Raw genomic sequence first — 16,320 nt, forward strand, 5'->3', positions numbered from 1 at the left:
CCCAAGGAAAGTGGAGAGTGTTGGTAGTGTCCCAGAAGAACTCCACTAGGGCGCAAGCCACACGGTGACTCCCATCAGAAGCAATCATGGCCTCCGCGGCCTCGAAAACGGCAGTCAGCCCACAAGACTCCCAGAGAAGTATCAACTCTCCGTCGGCGCCGATGTGCATTCTATACAGGTCGCCCAGAGTATCGTTGCCCGAGCCATGGCAACGAGTCCTACCAGCAGTAATCCCACGACGCACCCTCTTAGAAATGTGGTGGACAGGGGAGAAGTACAAAGTCCGCTCATCCCACTCAGGGAGGGGACCGATAGAAGTGGACGGATTGGCGTCCTCCTCTACGGGCTCATGCTCTCGTCGTGTGTCTCGGGACCGTGAACCCGAATCTCTATGACTAGCAATGCTACATTGTGCCAAATCAACATAAATTAAGGTTCTATAGTATTTAAGGTTCGCCTAGCCGCGTGATACTATGTTCGCAAAAAACAGAGTACGTAGTACTAAAACAGAGCATAATTTCAATGTGAGCATATACGGCATTTTTCAAGCATCTAAGAAATTTCTTGCAATGCTATGGTAATTATTGTGACAAATTGGACAAGAATTGCTAGCAAAAACATCAAGAACAGGCCACATTGTCTTCCCGACCTTAAGAGGTCCAACAATGGTGATTTGTTCGTTTCTTCACCAAATTGAGTGAAACAAGTCTCAAATTACTCCCAAGGAAATATATAAACATAATCAAGCAATTTCATGACATAAAATTTGACAAACAAAGCGAATTAAGCAATTTAAGGTTCGAATTTTCCCAACATTCGTGAACAAAGAATGTTAAATTCATCAAAAACCGGAGTGAGTTTGAAGAAAACTGACATAGATCAGGAAAGTAGATGAAAGAAGCTTCGATTTGCAACAAATTTGAGCAAATTTGGTTGAGAAACGAGCAAGAACGACCAAGACGAAGTTTCACGGCGATTTTCGAAGAAGAAGCAGCAGCAGCGGCGAAATGAGGAAGAAAGGGGGTATATACGGAATTCCTGACTCTAGCGCCAAACGGCACCTTTGGCGTCTGACGCTAGTGTTCAGCGCCTGGCGCTAGTTCCAGCGTCTGGCGCCAGAGCAAATTCGTGGCGCCAGTAACTGCTTAGCGGCGACATAATGTTCAGCTATTCAGAACGGTTATTTCGACCTCTTACAACAATTTTGGGTTCCTTGGTACGCCAGTTAGCCCCTCTAAGCAATTTGACATGATTTAGTAATCGGCTCGATTACAATTGTATTAAGTGATTGACCTGATGAATGATCGTCTCACTTAGCTTAAAGCGCCTAAGCATTGGCTTATCGAAGGCACCGACATAATGGTTTATACGGCAAAAAGCACCGACATAATGGTTCATAAACAACAGAAGCACCGACATACTGGTTCACAATTCAAAGCAGAAAAAGCGCTGACATACAGGCATAGCAAAAGCAAAAGATCGACAGGCGTTGGTCTTCGGTGATACTTTTCAGGGTATTTTCGCAACAAATGGAGATGATTTAAGGCGAAGTTATCTTCGATCGTGTTCCCTGGCTTGCGGAATATGGTCACAAAGCACTAGAAGGTCGTTTCAAGTGAAGCAATCTTCGATGGAATTCTCTAGCTTGCAGAAGTCTATCACGACGAAATTGGAGACAATTACAGGCGTAGCAGTCTTCAGGCGGTATTTTCTAGCTTGCAGAAGATCGTCAAAATAAACAGCAGGATGGCATTCCCTAGCTTGCAGAAGGTTGTAACAAACAACAGCAAATGCAACAACAAATCGGTTACTATAGAGACGTGTGCTCGATGGTGCAAGATACGCGTTTTTTAACTCTTTTATCTATTAAGCTAACGCTAGTTAGCAGATATCGGCGTTACAAGAGTGGTTTAGGATCGCAGAACGTTCTGAACCATTCTCTGTCCCTATCGATACTTTGACTTTTGTTTTCGAAACTTGCATTTCTCCAAACTCAGTCAAAGTGGGGGATTTTCTAGACACCCATTTGTGTCTCCCCAAAACAAAACCCATTGATGAGTACCTTTCACGTTGAATCATAATCAAATGAAGTGAAACTGTGGAAGGTCTAGTGTTGCGGATAGTTTTTATTTCTTTTCTTTCTCTCTGTTTTTGAAAACATATTTTAAGAAAATAGCCAATTCAATTTGGTTTGGTCCATGGCAAGGGTCCAATAATAGTGTAGTTGGGTCGGGTTCGAAAAGATCTTTCTAACGATATATTATAAGCCCAATTCCAATGAATAATGAGGAAGTTATGGCCAAATTACTAAACTGGGCCCGATTTCATATTTATATGCGGCCCAATGATCTAGAGGAGGGCCTAATATTGATTTATCATTCCTAATGCATTTAGAATTGATTATAGTCATCTAGATTCTTCTAGAAGGTTCTTTTCATTCCTAATTTAATTAACATTGATAAATTGACTTTAGTTGACTTTTAATCAAAATAAAAGAAGTGTTTTTAAGGAAAATACGATTTTGCCCTCCTGTACGGCTAAATTTTATCAAAATTAAGAAAACGCGTGGAAATGTTTACTATTGCCTGACGACATGATTAGCGCCTGGCGCTAATCCTTGGTGTCTGACGCTAATGTCTGGCGTCTGTTGCTAATTTGTTTTATTCTCTTCGAAATTCTGATTCGTTTTTCTATCCATCCGACCGATTTTCTCTATAAATAGCCTCCTAAATCTCCGTTTTCAATCATCAACTCTCTAGTTTTCGAATTCTCTTTTCTCTCTAAGCTAAAGCTTATTCTCTCTTTTTTCTAAACTAGCTTTTCTCATACAAAATTTCGCATTCACAAGATCAAGAAACACCTAGCGTTGTTCGAAGTTGCCTTCACCCTAGACGTGAAAGGTTTTAATTTCTGAGGGTTTGGTCCCTAATCTCTCTTTCAATTATTTAATTTAATTGTTATTATTATTTTCCTTGAAGTTACTAACGTATGTATTTTGTTATATGAAAGAGATATGAGGCATCCAAGTAAGTGATTTAATTGATTTATTGATATTATGATGTAGAAATCATGTCTAGGGTGTTTTGATCTTCCTAGTATCATGTTTAGGGTAAAAACTATAAATTCTTATATCAAATATGACAATTGTGTTTCCTGTGATGCTTCCTATTCTCTTCCTAATGTTCATGTTAGTATCATGTTAGGGCTAAAGCTTTGATCTTTATTGCTTAGTGACATGCTAGGGTTTGTTATTAATCTTGTTAGTATCGTGCCTAGGATCATGTTACTATTATTCTTTAACATGATTATGATTATTATTATTGTTATTATGATTATTATTATGTTGCTTGATTATATTTATTGTTATTGCTTGATCACGCCTTTTATGTATGTTTAAAGGGAATAGGTACTTGTAATCAAGCTTAATAAGATAATTAATAATCTTGTTTAGGGTTAATTTGATTATAATTCAAGTGATCGCCAATATTAGATTTGTTTGTGCATTAATATTCAACAAACATAGATAAACAGGTTTAGGGTTAATCATTTTTATTGCATGTTAGTTAGAAAGCGCACATGAATACGATCAGAATAAAGTAGAGCCCTATTATTAGGGCAGGTTCAATCTCTTTTAGGTTGGATTTTTACCTTTATCCCCTAACTACCAGTCTTGGTTCCTGACCTATTGGAGTTAACGATATCTTGGGTCGTTAAGGGGTGTAACCTTCACCTCGTGAACGGTTTACAAGTTCCTAAAATTTTTTGGCGACTCTTTTACTCTATCTTCTTTCCCTTTGGACGCCACCGTACTTAAGTGTATGATCACAGTGGGGTTTAAGTTTTGGGTAATGCTTGAAATATTCTCTACAGTATGGCATATTCATAATAATGAAAAGGAAAATTTCACATTTGCTACCAGCCAAAGCACTGTATTTCATATTTGCTACCCCTTTAGTTTTTTATTTTATGTTACTATCACTCAAACACACTAACTGTAGAAATAACTACCACTTAACGGATTCTGTTAAAGAATTGTTAGTGGGGCCCACCCAATTAACTACCTCCATCTAACTCCCCCTATCTCCCCATAACTCTGTTCTCTCTTTCTCTCTTTTCTTCCATTTATTTTTCTCAACCTCCATAATTGTCCAAGTTGAAATCTTTTTTCCCCCTTTTTTATTTTCGATTCTTTCTTTCTCTCTCTTTCACTTGGTCAATTAGATTCTCTCTCTAACGTATCCTCAGATCTAGGCTTTGTGTGCGTGGAAGAATTTGATTGAAGGAGGAGGTCCAACTGGAAGCAACGTCATCTTCTTTGCTGAAGTGGAAGCTTGAAGAATCTTCTGACATCAATTGACATGTAAGAGCTCCTTTTCGTACTTGTAGTGGTCCAACAAAGCATCAATGGTGGTGAATTAGCAATAAAATACTGTTAATGTGGGCAATTTAGACAACATTGTTGTTTTAGTAAACCCTAAATTTCTGCGCTAACTTAACATATTCACTAATTGTGCAATTAATTAAACATGTTTGGGTGTACAATCATGTTTTATGTTGTGTTTGTTTTACATTGTCAGTTTGTGCTCTGTGATGGTTGAATTTAAAATTGATTTTTGTATGGTTTACTTGATTTAATTGTAGAAAAATATGGATGGTGAGGATGATACTATTGACATTAAGCTTAGGCTATTTGGAGGGTTTGTGGAGAAAGAGCGTAGGGGGAAGAAGTATTTAGTTTATGAAGGTGGGTTTGTTCATTGGAAGTATGCTGTTACAGTGTTATATGTGAGGAGTGTGATGTATTTAAGGTTTCTGTGTAATGAAGGGTTAATAGCTTTAGGGTTTAGTGAGTGTAGGCGTCGTTTGAAGTGCGCCTACGTTAAAAGCATGTTGTGAATATGCTTGGCACTCATAGGAAGTGGGAATTGACATTACGATTAGGGACAACGATTAGGGACAAATAAAGTAGGGAGCCGCCAACAAGTTTTTGTGGAACTTGTAAACCGTTCACGGATCATAAAAAGGCAACCACGATAAGGGACAACGATAGGCAACAACGATTGACCCATGAAGGTTACACCCCATTCATAATCCATGAGATTACTAACTCCATATGGTTCGGAACCACGAAAGGAGGATCGGGGATGATGGTACGAAGTGAGTCATGGAGTCACATTCGCCCGTATTGGCCTCTACTCGATTCTTATAGTGAAAAGTGATTCCTGCGATCTCAAAGGCATACAAACAAAGATATTCAATTTGCTCCAAACTATTATTTAACTAAATTGGTTTAATATTAATGCAACACATAATTCTAAAATATTGTGATCACTTGAATTAACAACAAGATTAAAAAGGAACCTAAACCGGTTGTCCAAATTATCTTATTAGGCATGATTTTCAATTACATATTCCCTTTAACATGCAATATGGTGATCTATAAAAATATAATAAAACAACATTAATATTAGAACCAATTTAATCACAATTCCAACAACATAAAATCGTTAGAAAAATAATAAAAATAAAAGGAGCATGACTCTTACTTTGACTCTGTTTGTTTGCAACTACAAAATAATAAACGAGTTAGTAACTTCAAGAAAATAATAAAGTAATGATTAAATTAAATTAAATAAAGTAAAGTTGATTTTGGGGCCAAACCCTCAAACAATTCTACCTTTCACGCCTTGGCTTAAGGATGGAACCACGAGTGAAGTATGGACTCCTTTGAGTACTTGAAGAAGGAATTTTGAAGTAAGAAGGGTAGGCTAGTGTTTAGGCTAAAGCATAGAAGAGAGAAAATAAAATAATTGAATTACTCGGTGCCCCGTTCATCAGAAATGAGGGGGTATTTATAGGGAAAATGTGCTGAGGGAGCACACGGAACCCTAAAATGATAAAAGCCCTAAAAAATTATCCCGTGACACGGTCAAACTGTACCGTGACACGGGAAATCCCACCGTCAAACGGGAAACTTTCCCGTGACACGGTACAAATTTGCGTGACACGGAAAATATTTAGAAAACGGGATAAAAAACGCGTTAAGGGTTTACGCGGAAAAGACACGGAATGTCCCGTGTCACGACAGACCTCCCGTGTCACGGGAAATCCCACCGTCAGACGGGAAGGATTCCCGTGACACGGTAGGTACCTGCCGTGGCGCGGGAAATTCCAGCCTGTTTTTCCGTCTAAATACATTTTTAACCCTAATTTCCTTCGGCATTTTAAGTGCCGATTGATAATTTCGGGCCTTTTCTGACTTTTTATTATTCGGGCTAAAATAAGAAAATAATTAAATAAAAATAAATAAAGGGTTTGGGCCAAAAATAAATAATAAAACAATAAAATAAAAAAGGCTTGGGCTAAAAATTAATTAATAAGTTTGGGCTGAAATTAAAACTATGCTTTTACCAAACATCAAGACTAATCCATGGACTGTTCAAAAATATGAATTTAATAAAATACGATTTTTTAAGCACTCTCGGTATTAAATACTAAACCCGACCAATAGTGGCGGTGAAAGGTTGTTCATCATCGGGTTTGGTTTTGGGGAGACATTTTTAGGTGTCTACAGTGAGGCTCCGGAGATTTATAGTTTGTGGTATAAGGAGAGGGGAAAGACTTGGGCAAGTGGGAAGAGGAGGATTGACAATGATGATGATGTTAGGGGCTTCTTAAAGTCCAAACATATTGAAGGACATGTGGAGTTGTTTCAAACTATGGGGCTGCAAGAGTGGGACAGGTATCACCCTACTGAGGTTATTATAGATAACCCACCCATATCCAACCCTTCTGCATCTGGATCACACCCATCCCATTCTAATCCAACTGACCCAAGTTTAAATGCGAATGGATCTGGATCACAGCCACCCAATTCACACCCTTCTCAATCCATACCATCTGAAACATATCAACTTTCTAATTTAGAAGCTAACCCTAGAGCAACAAATACCCCAAAACCAAACAAAGCCCATGTGACTAGGAGGAGCCCAAGGAATGCTAAACCTGTTGAGAGTAAGCCACCTACAGCTGAAATTAATCCACCTACAGCTGACATAAAGCCACCTTCAGCTTCTCAACCTAGAACAAAATTAAAGCCTAGGAAACCCATTCAGTCTGTGTGTAGTAGAAGCCTTAGGTTTAACAAAGATTCTGTAAAGGGGGAGGGTAAGACTGCTATCAGGGAGAAGGAAGAGAGTGTGAGTGGTGTTAAAGAGAAGGGAAAGGGTGTAGCTGGTGAGCAAAATGAACAGGGAGAGGTGAAAGACATGAGGAAGTCTCTAAGAAAGTGTACAAAGAGACTGTTCAAAGATGAAGATTCTGGATTAGAATCTGGATCATCTTCTACAGATCTGAGTGAGTTGGATGTTGACTGGAAGGCAGGTGAGGAAGATTTGAAAGTGACTGATGAGGTAGAGGAACAACCAGGGATCTATTAGGTGAGGTGGAGAAGAGTTTACAGGTTGTAACAGCTGGTTAGAGTTCCAGCAAAGTTGTTGAGTACACAGAAAAAAAAAGTAAAGCAACTAGGAAAGGACATTGGGTGTGCAGATCTTCAGCTACAGGTTGAGGGAAGTGACTCAGATGAACTTAGGAGTCTTCATGGGTCAGATGAAAAAGAAGACACAAGCCCATGGTTCAGAGAAGACACTGACTTCAAGAAGCCAGTTGTACTCTTAGATAGGCAGAAGTTTAGCAATAGTGGGGTGCTAAGGAGAGCACTTAGAACACATGCTGTAGAGAACATGTATAAATTTTATTGCCTGCACAATGGTGGTCAGAGGATCACTATTTTCTGTAGAATAAGGTGTAACTGTGAGTGGAATCCTAAGAGAAGCAACTTGCCTTAATGCACATGCATGTGGTGAGGGAGTGAAGAAGTGTGAGTTTAAAGTGTCTGCAAGGAGAATGTACAACAGCTGTGCTTGGCAAATCAAGGAGCTGAGGTTAAACCACAAGTGTATGAGATCAAGGATGAATGCATGTATTTCATCTGAATACTTGGCAGAGAAGTATGTTGAGGAGTGGAGAAGCAATCCCAGTTGGAAAATCAAGACATTTAGATCTAGGGTTCTTAGTGATTTAGGAATACACATTGGGTATTAACTGGCTTGGCTAGCAAGAGCCAGAGCAAAGTTCATGATCTATGGTTCTGCAGCAGAGCAATAAGGAAGGGTTTGGGATTATGGCAAGGTTGTGCTCAAGTATAATCTTGAAAGTGGGGTGTATGTGGTGGTTGAGAGAGCAGACAAACCAGAACCTCCTCTATTCATGAGGATGTACATCTGTTTAGCAGCATTAAAGAAAGGTTTTAACAAAGGTTGTAGGCCTCTCATTGGCCTTGATGGCTGTCATTTGAAAGGGGCATATCCTAGTCAAGTACTTGTGGCTGTTGGCAAGGATGGGAATAATCAGATTTCCCCCTTTGCATGGGCAATAATGGAGGTGGAGAATAAGGACACTTGGTGCTGGTTCATTCAGTGTTTGCAGAAGGATGTTGGTGATTGCAATGAAGGATTAAGACTGACCTTTATGAGTGACAAACAAAAGGTTTGAGTTTCTCTCACTCAACTTATTCTGTTTTACTTTGTATTTCTATCTATTTTGTATATCTAACACTTGAGTTGTTTCTATTTTAATTTTATCTTTAGGGTCTGCTAGAAGCCTTTGATGAATTAGTCCCAAATGCTGAGAAGAGATTCTGTGTCAGGCATATTTGGGCTAATTTTAATCTCTAATTCACTGGATCTACTTTCAAGGAGTTATTTTGGAATGCAGCAAGGGCAACCACTTTGGTAAGGCTATTTCATCTACAATTATGCTCTGTCATTTGTGGTCTGTCTTTGTGATAAAAAAGTTTGCATATGCTTTGTGTTGTATTAGCAGGTGTCTTATCATAGTTTATTGGTTTTGTGATATAGTTTGACTTTGAGGTTGCAATGGAGTCTAATAAGTTCTTATCAGAAGAAGCATATGAGTACTTAGCAAATATCTCACCATCACACTGGTCAAGACATGCCTTTTCTGATTGGTATAAGTCCAATATGTTGCTAAACAATCTTTGTGAAACTTTCAATGATGTTATAAAAGATGCAAGAGACAAGCCCATTCTCACTCAGATGGAGTGGTTGAGATGTTACATGATGAAGAGGAACTGTGAAAAGTGGGAGGCAATTCAAAAAATGGAAGGAAAGAACATGCCTTATGTGAGTAAGGTTTTTGGAAGGATTGAAAAGTCTGCTAGATATTGCATTATGCAGTTGTCTAGAGGGGATAACTATAAAATAGAATTGAATGGGGATAAGGTGGTTGTTGACTTAAAGATGAAGGCATGCTCCTGTTATCACTGGCAGTTGACTGGCATACCTTGTGTACATGCTTATGCCTATATACTTGACAAAAGGGTGGATCCAGATGACTATGTGGATGCTTAATTACTACAGTAGGGCAACCTATATTCTTGCATATCAAGATGCAATCAACCCTATGCCATGCCTCAAGCATTGGGAGAAGATAGACTTGAGACAACCACTTCCACCTGCAGTTAGAGTGATGCCTGGGAGGCCTAAATCCAAAAAGAGAAGCTAGAGAAGGGAGAAGGGGCATCAGGCAGCAACAAGCCACATCAAAAGGGCCCTAAATTCCAAAAAAGTTGCAGAAAAAGTGGTACACTTGGTCATTATGCAAGAGTTGTAAATCTGCACCAAAAACTGAAGCCCCAACAACCTTTGAGCCTGTTCTGTCATCCAAGCCTGTCCTCAACACACCATGGCTGAATGAACAGAGGAGAAAGAAAGTTGAGAGGGCTGCTGCTAATGTAAGCTAACTGTCCTGTCACTTTTGTATTCAAATACTGAAGTTTATGTCCTGAAATTGACTTATGTTTTTGTGTGCTGTGAGTTTTTACAGAGTGGAGCTACTGTTGGGCCAAACAGTATTGGGAACAAGAAATTTCCACAAGAGCAACAGAAGAAACAGAAGCAACAAGGTCAAAACTCCCAACAAGGTCAAAGCTCACAGCCTGTAACTTGCAGCCAAAATACTCAGGCCTCAACAACCACAACAAGGTCAAAGGATAAGGGAAAGAACAAAGTTGTTTGAAATTTCTGTTTAAGTGCCTTGTGTTAACCCTTGACTTTTGTTTTACTGAATTCTGAACAATGTTTGTATTTAAGGATCTGTAACAACTTGGTGCTTTTAATTTACATCCTTTTGTAACTCTTATTATAGCACTTGACTTTGCAATGGTGAAAAAACATATTTATTATCTCATGAAATTTGTATTTTTCATTCATGCTTGAAGAGTTTACAAATTCATACTGTCCACTTCATTAGAGCAGACTAAACTACTACAATAACACTTGATAACTTGATAACATAACAATAAACACCTACTAACATAGACCCTACACTAACCTAAGCTTTCTTAACCATAACTAACAGCCCTAGCATCATCAAAATATAACAAAAGACAATACCTACAGCTAAACTCCCAAACCAGTTCCTGTTCTGCTTCCCTTCTTTAGAGTACCTCTTCCTGTCACCATTCAGAGCTTTTCACATTAGCTTCAGGTTGTCAATCTCACTGAGGAGGCACCTCCTCTGACCAGTAAGATCCGCCACTTCTGTTTTCAGTGAGCTTATCACACCCTTCATGAGTTTTTTTTGTCAAGGATCAATTGGTTGATTACATCCCTTTGCCAATAAGTCCCATCATATTCATCCACCCACACAAAGCTCTTGCAGCCCCCTGTTTCAGTATTGGGATCATAGAACTTGCAACTCAGAAAATTCTTGCCTGGATTCTCTCTAGTCCATGAGGTTAGCCTTGCCATGGGTACACCACAATCACACTTCTTGTATTTTAAGGGTGAACACCTAACCAAAGCCATAATTCACTGAAAATACACAAAATTAATGAATCATTACAACATTACATACTTTATTTACCCACCAACACATTCAATTTCATGATTGTCATACCCAACAAAAAACCCCCAAATTAACATTACACTCAAGAACCCTAATTTCTTTTTCATAAATTTAGTGCAAATTACACCCCCTCTATTCGATTTAATCCAAAAAACATTCCAATGTACTAATAACGTTACTAATTAATCATATCATTGAAGAAAACTTGCTTAAATTGTTCAATTAAACAAAAGAACTAACCTTTTCCCGTTTCGCAATTTTTGGCAATTTAACCCAACAATCACCAATTAACCAATATCATTAAATTCGCTCTTGATTGTTTGATGGAATTTCTGTTTTAATTTGATGAATTTGTGTTTTAATTTGCTCCAATTGATGGCAGAACGATTACAATGAAGGCAAAGCATGAACAATCGTATTTAAATGGGAAGAATTAGGAAGTAGCCGTTGGTGTGGACCCCACTTGACAGAAACAGTAATGGACTAACTCAGGTGGTAGTTATTTCTACAGTTAGTGAGTTTGAGTGGTAGTAATATAAAATAAAAAAATAAAGGGGTAGCAAATATGAAATACAGTGCCTTGGCTGGTAGCAAATGTGAAATTTTCCTCAAGTTTTTGTTAAGGATTTTCGTCGATTTCCTTAATGAAAAATAAATAAATAAAAATATATGTATTTTCTAATAAGATTTTACATGACTACGAAGTTGATATGTCCATTTTATATGGTAATTTACCCCTGTCCTTTGGTCATAATTAGTAGTGTTTTTGGCTCTTTTAAGCCACTTTTATTGCTAATTGGTGTTTTCTAGTGTTTTCGTAGTCTTCGTTGAGTTTTGTAGGAAATTGCACCTTTGGATCATTTTCTCGGGTTTTTCATGGAGCGACTATGGAAATTAGAAGAGCACGACCATCTTTGAAGCCCAAGGCCGGTTAGAGTCATCGAGCCGGTGATTAAGGGCTCGGTAATCGGAATACCGAGGTATTTGGACCGAGTATTCAAGACCCGAAGAGGAAATCCGGATTGGGCCGAGGAATCAAGCCCAATCGAAGTCCAAGCCTCGAAGAGAAGCAAGGGCCCGATCGGGCAAGCTAGCACGATCGGGCGCGACATGCATTTGGTGCTGGTGCGTGGCCTAAGGCGCGCCCAATCGTGCGAGCATCTAGCTCGATCGGGCGTCGCTGCTGAGAAGAGGCGCATGGAAAAAGGCGCGCCCGATCGGGAGGCCTCTAGCCCGATCGTGCGGGTGTTTTTCTCAGACCTGATTAGATTAGTTTTAATTTTTGTTTTGAGGAATGTTTAAGTACGAATTATGTACGTAATTTTGGATTACCTTTTTTTTAGATTTTCTCTCTCTACTTAGGATATTTCTCTCTCTTAAATTCTTTCTCAACTTTTGTTCTTAATTACTTCCATTAATCAAGATTTCCTTTGGTAACAATTTCTTCTCCTTTAATTTAAGCTATTTCATTTACTTCTTTGATTATGTTTTGTTTTATTTATTTGATTATGATTATGTCTGAGTAGTTTCATTCTAGGGTTTATGGGGATCCATAATTAATATGAAGGGATAATTTGTTATTATTGATTATTGGTATTGCATGATAATTTCTTATTGAATTGTTTTAATTCTTTGCAATTAGATTATGAATCGAGCAGATGTAATTTGATTGTGAATGTTTAGCAATATTGAATTGATGAATCGAGCAGATGTTAATTTAATATTAAAGGCTATTTTTAATAGGAACTTAGATCTAGTAAATTGCGAGAGCCTGTTACATCTATGTTGATTAATAAATTGCGAGAGCCTGTTGATCATGTTATTTGTGCAATGTTGATTATTAGTTATTATGTTTTATCCCGGAATATTAATTATTGGTGAACCTGTGACCCTAGGCCTTCTTATTATTGTTTTTTTTTCTCCCTAAACTTATTCTTCGTAGTATAGATTTTATTCCCAAAAATATTGGTTACTTAGATAATTTAGATTATAATAATTAATTAGGAGTAAAAAGACTTGTTTCCCTGTGGAGTTCGACCCTACTTCCCTATCTACTTTATTTAGAGGACTTAGGTATTTACTTTTGATTAGGGGATACGACTTTACCCTGTCAAAATTTGGCGCCGTTGCCGGGGAAACGGTTTTATTTTTGTTTTCTGATTAATTTTTTGTAGTCTAGATTATCCCCTTTTGTCTCAGAGAACGTTAGTTCTTTGAGGCAATTCTCATATTTGTCTTTTAGTTCCTTGTTTATGCCCAGGTGTTCCAGATCAGGTTACATCCCATTCGATCCTGAGATCGAGCGCTCTTTTCATAGGCAAAGGAAAATCTATAGACAAATTCTGGCGGGTTATGAGGAGGACAACAGTCGAAGAGATCCTCCCTCTGATTCTAGTGACACAGATATTCCTTAAGATTCAGAATCAGAGATGACGGCTCAAAAGAAACTCAGTGTCTACTCGCAGCCGAAGCTCACAGATTTCCCGCACCTTACTCCCACTCCGGCAGTAGATGGAGTTTAATTCGAAATCAAGCCCTAATTTATCACTATGATAGAGAGGAAGCAATTCAGTGGAGCTAAGGGTGAAGATCCTAATCTTCACATCACAGATTTCTGCAATATTGTAACACCATTAGACAAGCTGGGGTCACGCAAGACCAAATCAGGGAGATTATTTTTCCTTTTTCATTATGTGTCAAAGCTAAATTATGGTTTAATGGTTTGAATAGAACTGCACTTGGTATTAATGACTGGGAAACTCTTGCTTTGAATTTCTATAATAAATATTATCCTGCAGAGAGAACAGCGGTACTAAGGAGTGCTATTCAGAACTTCGCTCAAGAGGCCGACAAAACGCTATATGAGGCTTGGGAGAGGTTCAAGGATCTACAGAGAGAATGCCCCCACCACAATCTAGCACAATGGCAATTGATCCAAGCATTCTATAATGGACTTGGAAATTCTTCTAGATCAGTGCTAGATTCTGCAGCTAGTGGGAGGTTCATGAATTTAAATGTGGACGATGCAGGACAGGTTATCGAAGACATGGAAATATACAATTCCCAATATGGGAATCCGAGAGGGCTTGCAAATAAAGGAAAACATAATGTCGATTCCGTATCCTTTTTGCAAGCTCAATTAACGTCTATTTGTCAAAAATTAGATAATGTTACTGTTGCTCCTAACTCTATAGCTAATGTTTCTGTTGTTGCTAACAATGAAGCTTTCTGTGAAAATTGTGGAATTGTAGGTCATTGGGAGCAAGATTGTAGGAGCTCTATGGAACAAGTTAATGCCTTTCAAACCTATAGGCAGAATAACCCTTATTCCAATTCCTACAATGCCGGTTATAAGAACCATCCATATCTTTCATACCGGAGCACCAATGTACAAAACCCTCCACCTCCACAACAACCACAACAGCAAACCCCACCACAGCAAAAATATTATCATCCTAATTCCGGCCAGAAAAGCCAAGCATCACCCTCATCATCTTCCGACCCTGCCATGACAAAAATTGGAGCAATGCTTACTAATATACAAAAGAATATGGAGAGTAGGGATGCACAAATTGATTCTATCCTAGCCCATAATAAAATCATGGACAATCAAATTGCACAACTTTCATCTACCCTACAATCCCGTTAGTAGGGAGCTCTACCATCACAACCTATCTGTAAGGAATATTTCAAGCGTTAAACCCCTAGCTTGAACCCCACTGAGATCATACACTAAAGTACGGTGGTGTAGACACCCATTTGTGTCTCCCCAAAACCAAACCCAGTGATGAGTACCTTTCACGTCGAATCATAATCGAATGAAGCGAAAGTGTGGAAAGTCTAGTGTTGTGAAAGTTTTAATTTCTTTTCTTTCTCTCTGTTTTTGAAAACTTTATTTTAAGAAAACAGCCAATCCAGTTTGGTTGGTCCATGATATGGGTCCAATAATAGTGTAGTTGGATGGGGCTTGCAAAGACCTTTCCAACGATATATTATAAGCCCAATTCCGATGAATATTGAGGAAGTTATGGCCAATTTACTAAACTGGGCCTGGTTTGAGCTTTATGTACGGCCCAATGATCTAGGGGAGGGCCTAATATTATTTATCATTCCTAATTGAATTAGGAATGGTTTTAGTCTTCTAGAATATTCTAGAAGGTTCTTTTCATTCCTAATTCAATTAGCATTGATAAGTTGACTTTGTTGACTTTTCAGAGTTTTAATCAAAATCAAATAGCATTTTCGAAGAAATTATATTATTTTATCCTCCAGTACGGTAAACTTATCAAATTTTTGAAAACGCGTTAAAATCAAGACTGGCGTCCAACCCCAGGCCTTGGCGCCTGGAACCAGGCTTGGCGCCAGACGCTAGCCATTAGCGCCTGGCGCTAGCCATTGGTGCCTGGCGCCAGCTAGCCAGGGTTGGCGCCAACCTCGTTTTTTGTGCGTCAGACTCTGTTTTGTAAAATTATCTTTTTTGGCTGATTTTCTCTATAAATATCGTATCAAAAATTCCGTTTTCATTCACCTACAATCATTCATCATCTACATCTATCATTCACTAATTCTCCTCATTCACAAGTATTAGCATTCTTTCATACATTCAATTCTTTCTTACCTTGTTTTCATACAAAATTCCGCACTCGCAAGATCTAGAAACACCTAGCCATATTCGAAGTTGCCTTCGCTCTAGACGTGAAAGGTTTAATTTCTGAGGGTTTGGTCCAAAATCTCTCTTTTAATTATTTAATTTGATTGTTGTTTATTATTTTCCTTAAAGTTACTAACGTGTGTATTTTCTTATTAGAAAGAGATACGAGGCATTAAAGTAAGTACTTTATTGATTAATTGGTATTATGATGTAGAAATCATGTTTAGATTGTTATTATGATTCCTAGTATCATGTCTAGGGTAATTTTAATATTGAATATGATTGTTACGATGCTTCCTATGTTCTTCCTAATGTTTATGATTGTTAGTATCATGTTAGGGTTAAAGATTTGATTTTTATTGCTTAGTGACATGCTAGGGTTTGTTATTAATCTTGTTAGTATCATGCCTAGGATCTTGCTATTATTATGCTTTAATATTAACATGATTATGATTATGATTATAATCGTTATAATTTATGATGGTTATGAATATTATTATTATTATTATTTTGATGATGATTATTTTATTTTTAATTATTATTCATAATTATAATTAATTTGTTATGTTGCTTGATATTTATTGTTATTGCTTGATCACACCTTTTATGCATGTTTAAAGGGAATTAGTACTTGTAATCACGCTTAATAAGATAATTAATAATCTTGTTAGGTTAACTTTAATTATAACTCAAGTGATCGCCAATAATAGTTTGTTTGTGCATTAATATTCAACCAA

The 16,320-nt window shown here is 37.9% G+C and overlaps 1 protein-coding gene across 1 annotated transcript; it reads left to right on the forward strand.

The window, feature by feature from the left end:
- Nucleotides 1–8,271: 8,271 nt before the first annotated feature.
- Nucleotides 8,272–10,101, forward strand: LOC145570790 (uncharacterized). The gene is made up of 5 exons (XM_081629930.1): nucleotides 8,272–8,550; nucleotides 8,652–8,705; nucleotides 8,922–9,422; nucleotides 9,689–9,817; nucleotides 9,910–10,101. Exons 1-5 carry the CDS (start codon nucleotides 8,272–8,274, stop codon nucleotides 10,099–10,101), a joined length of 1,155 nt encoding a protein of 384 aa, XP_081486056.1.
- Nucleotides 10,102–16,320: the final 6,219 nt, after the last annotated feature.

Source organism: Chenopodium album, chromosome 2 (assembly GCF_948465745.1).
Source record: "Chenopodium album chromosome 2, dcCheAlbu1.1, whole genome shotgun sequence".
NCBI classification, from domain to species: domain Eukaryota; kingdom Viridiplantae; phylum Streptophyta; class Magnoliopsida; order Caryophyllales; family Amaranthaceae; genus Chenopodium; species Chenopodium album.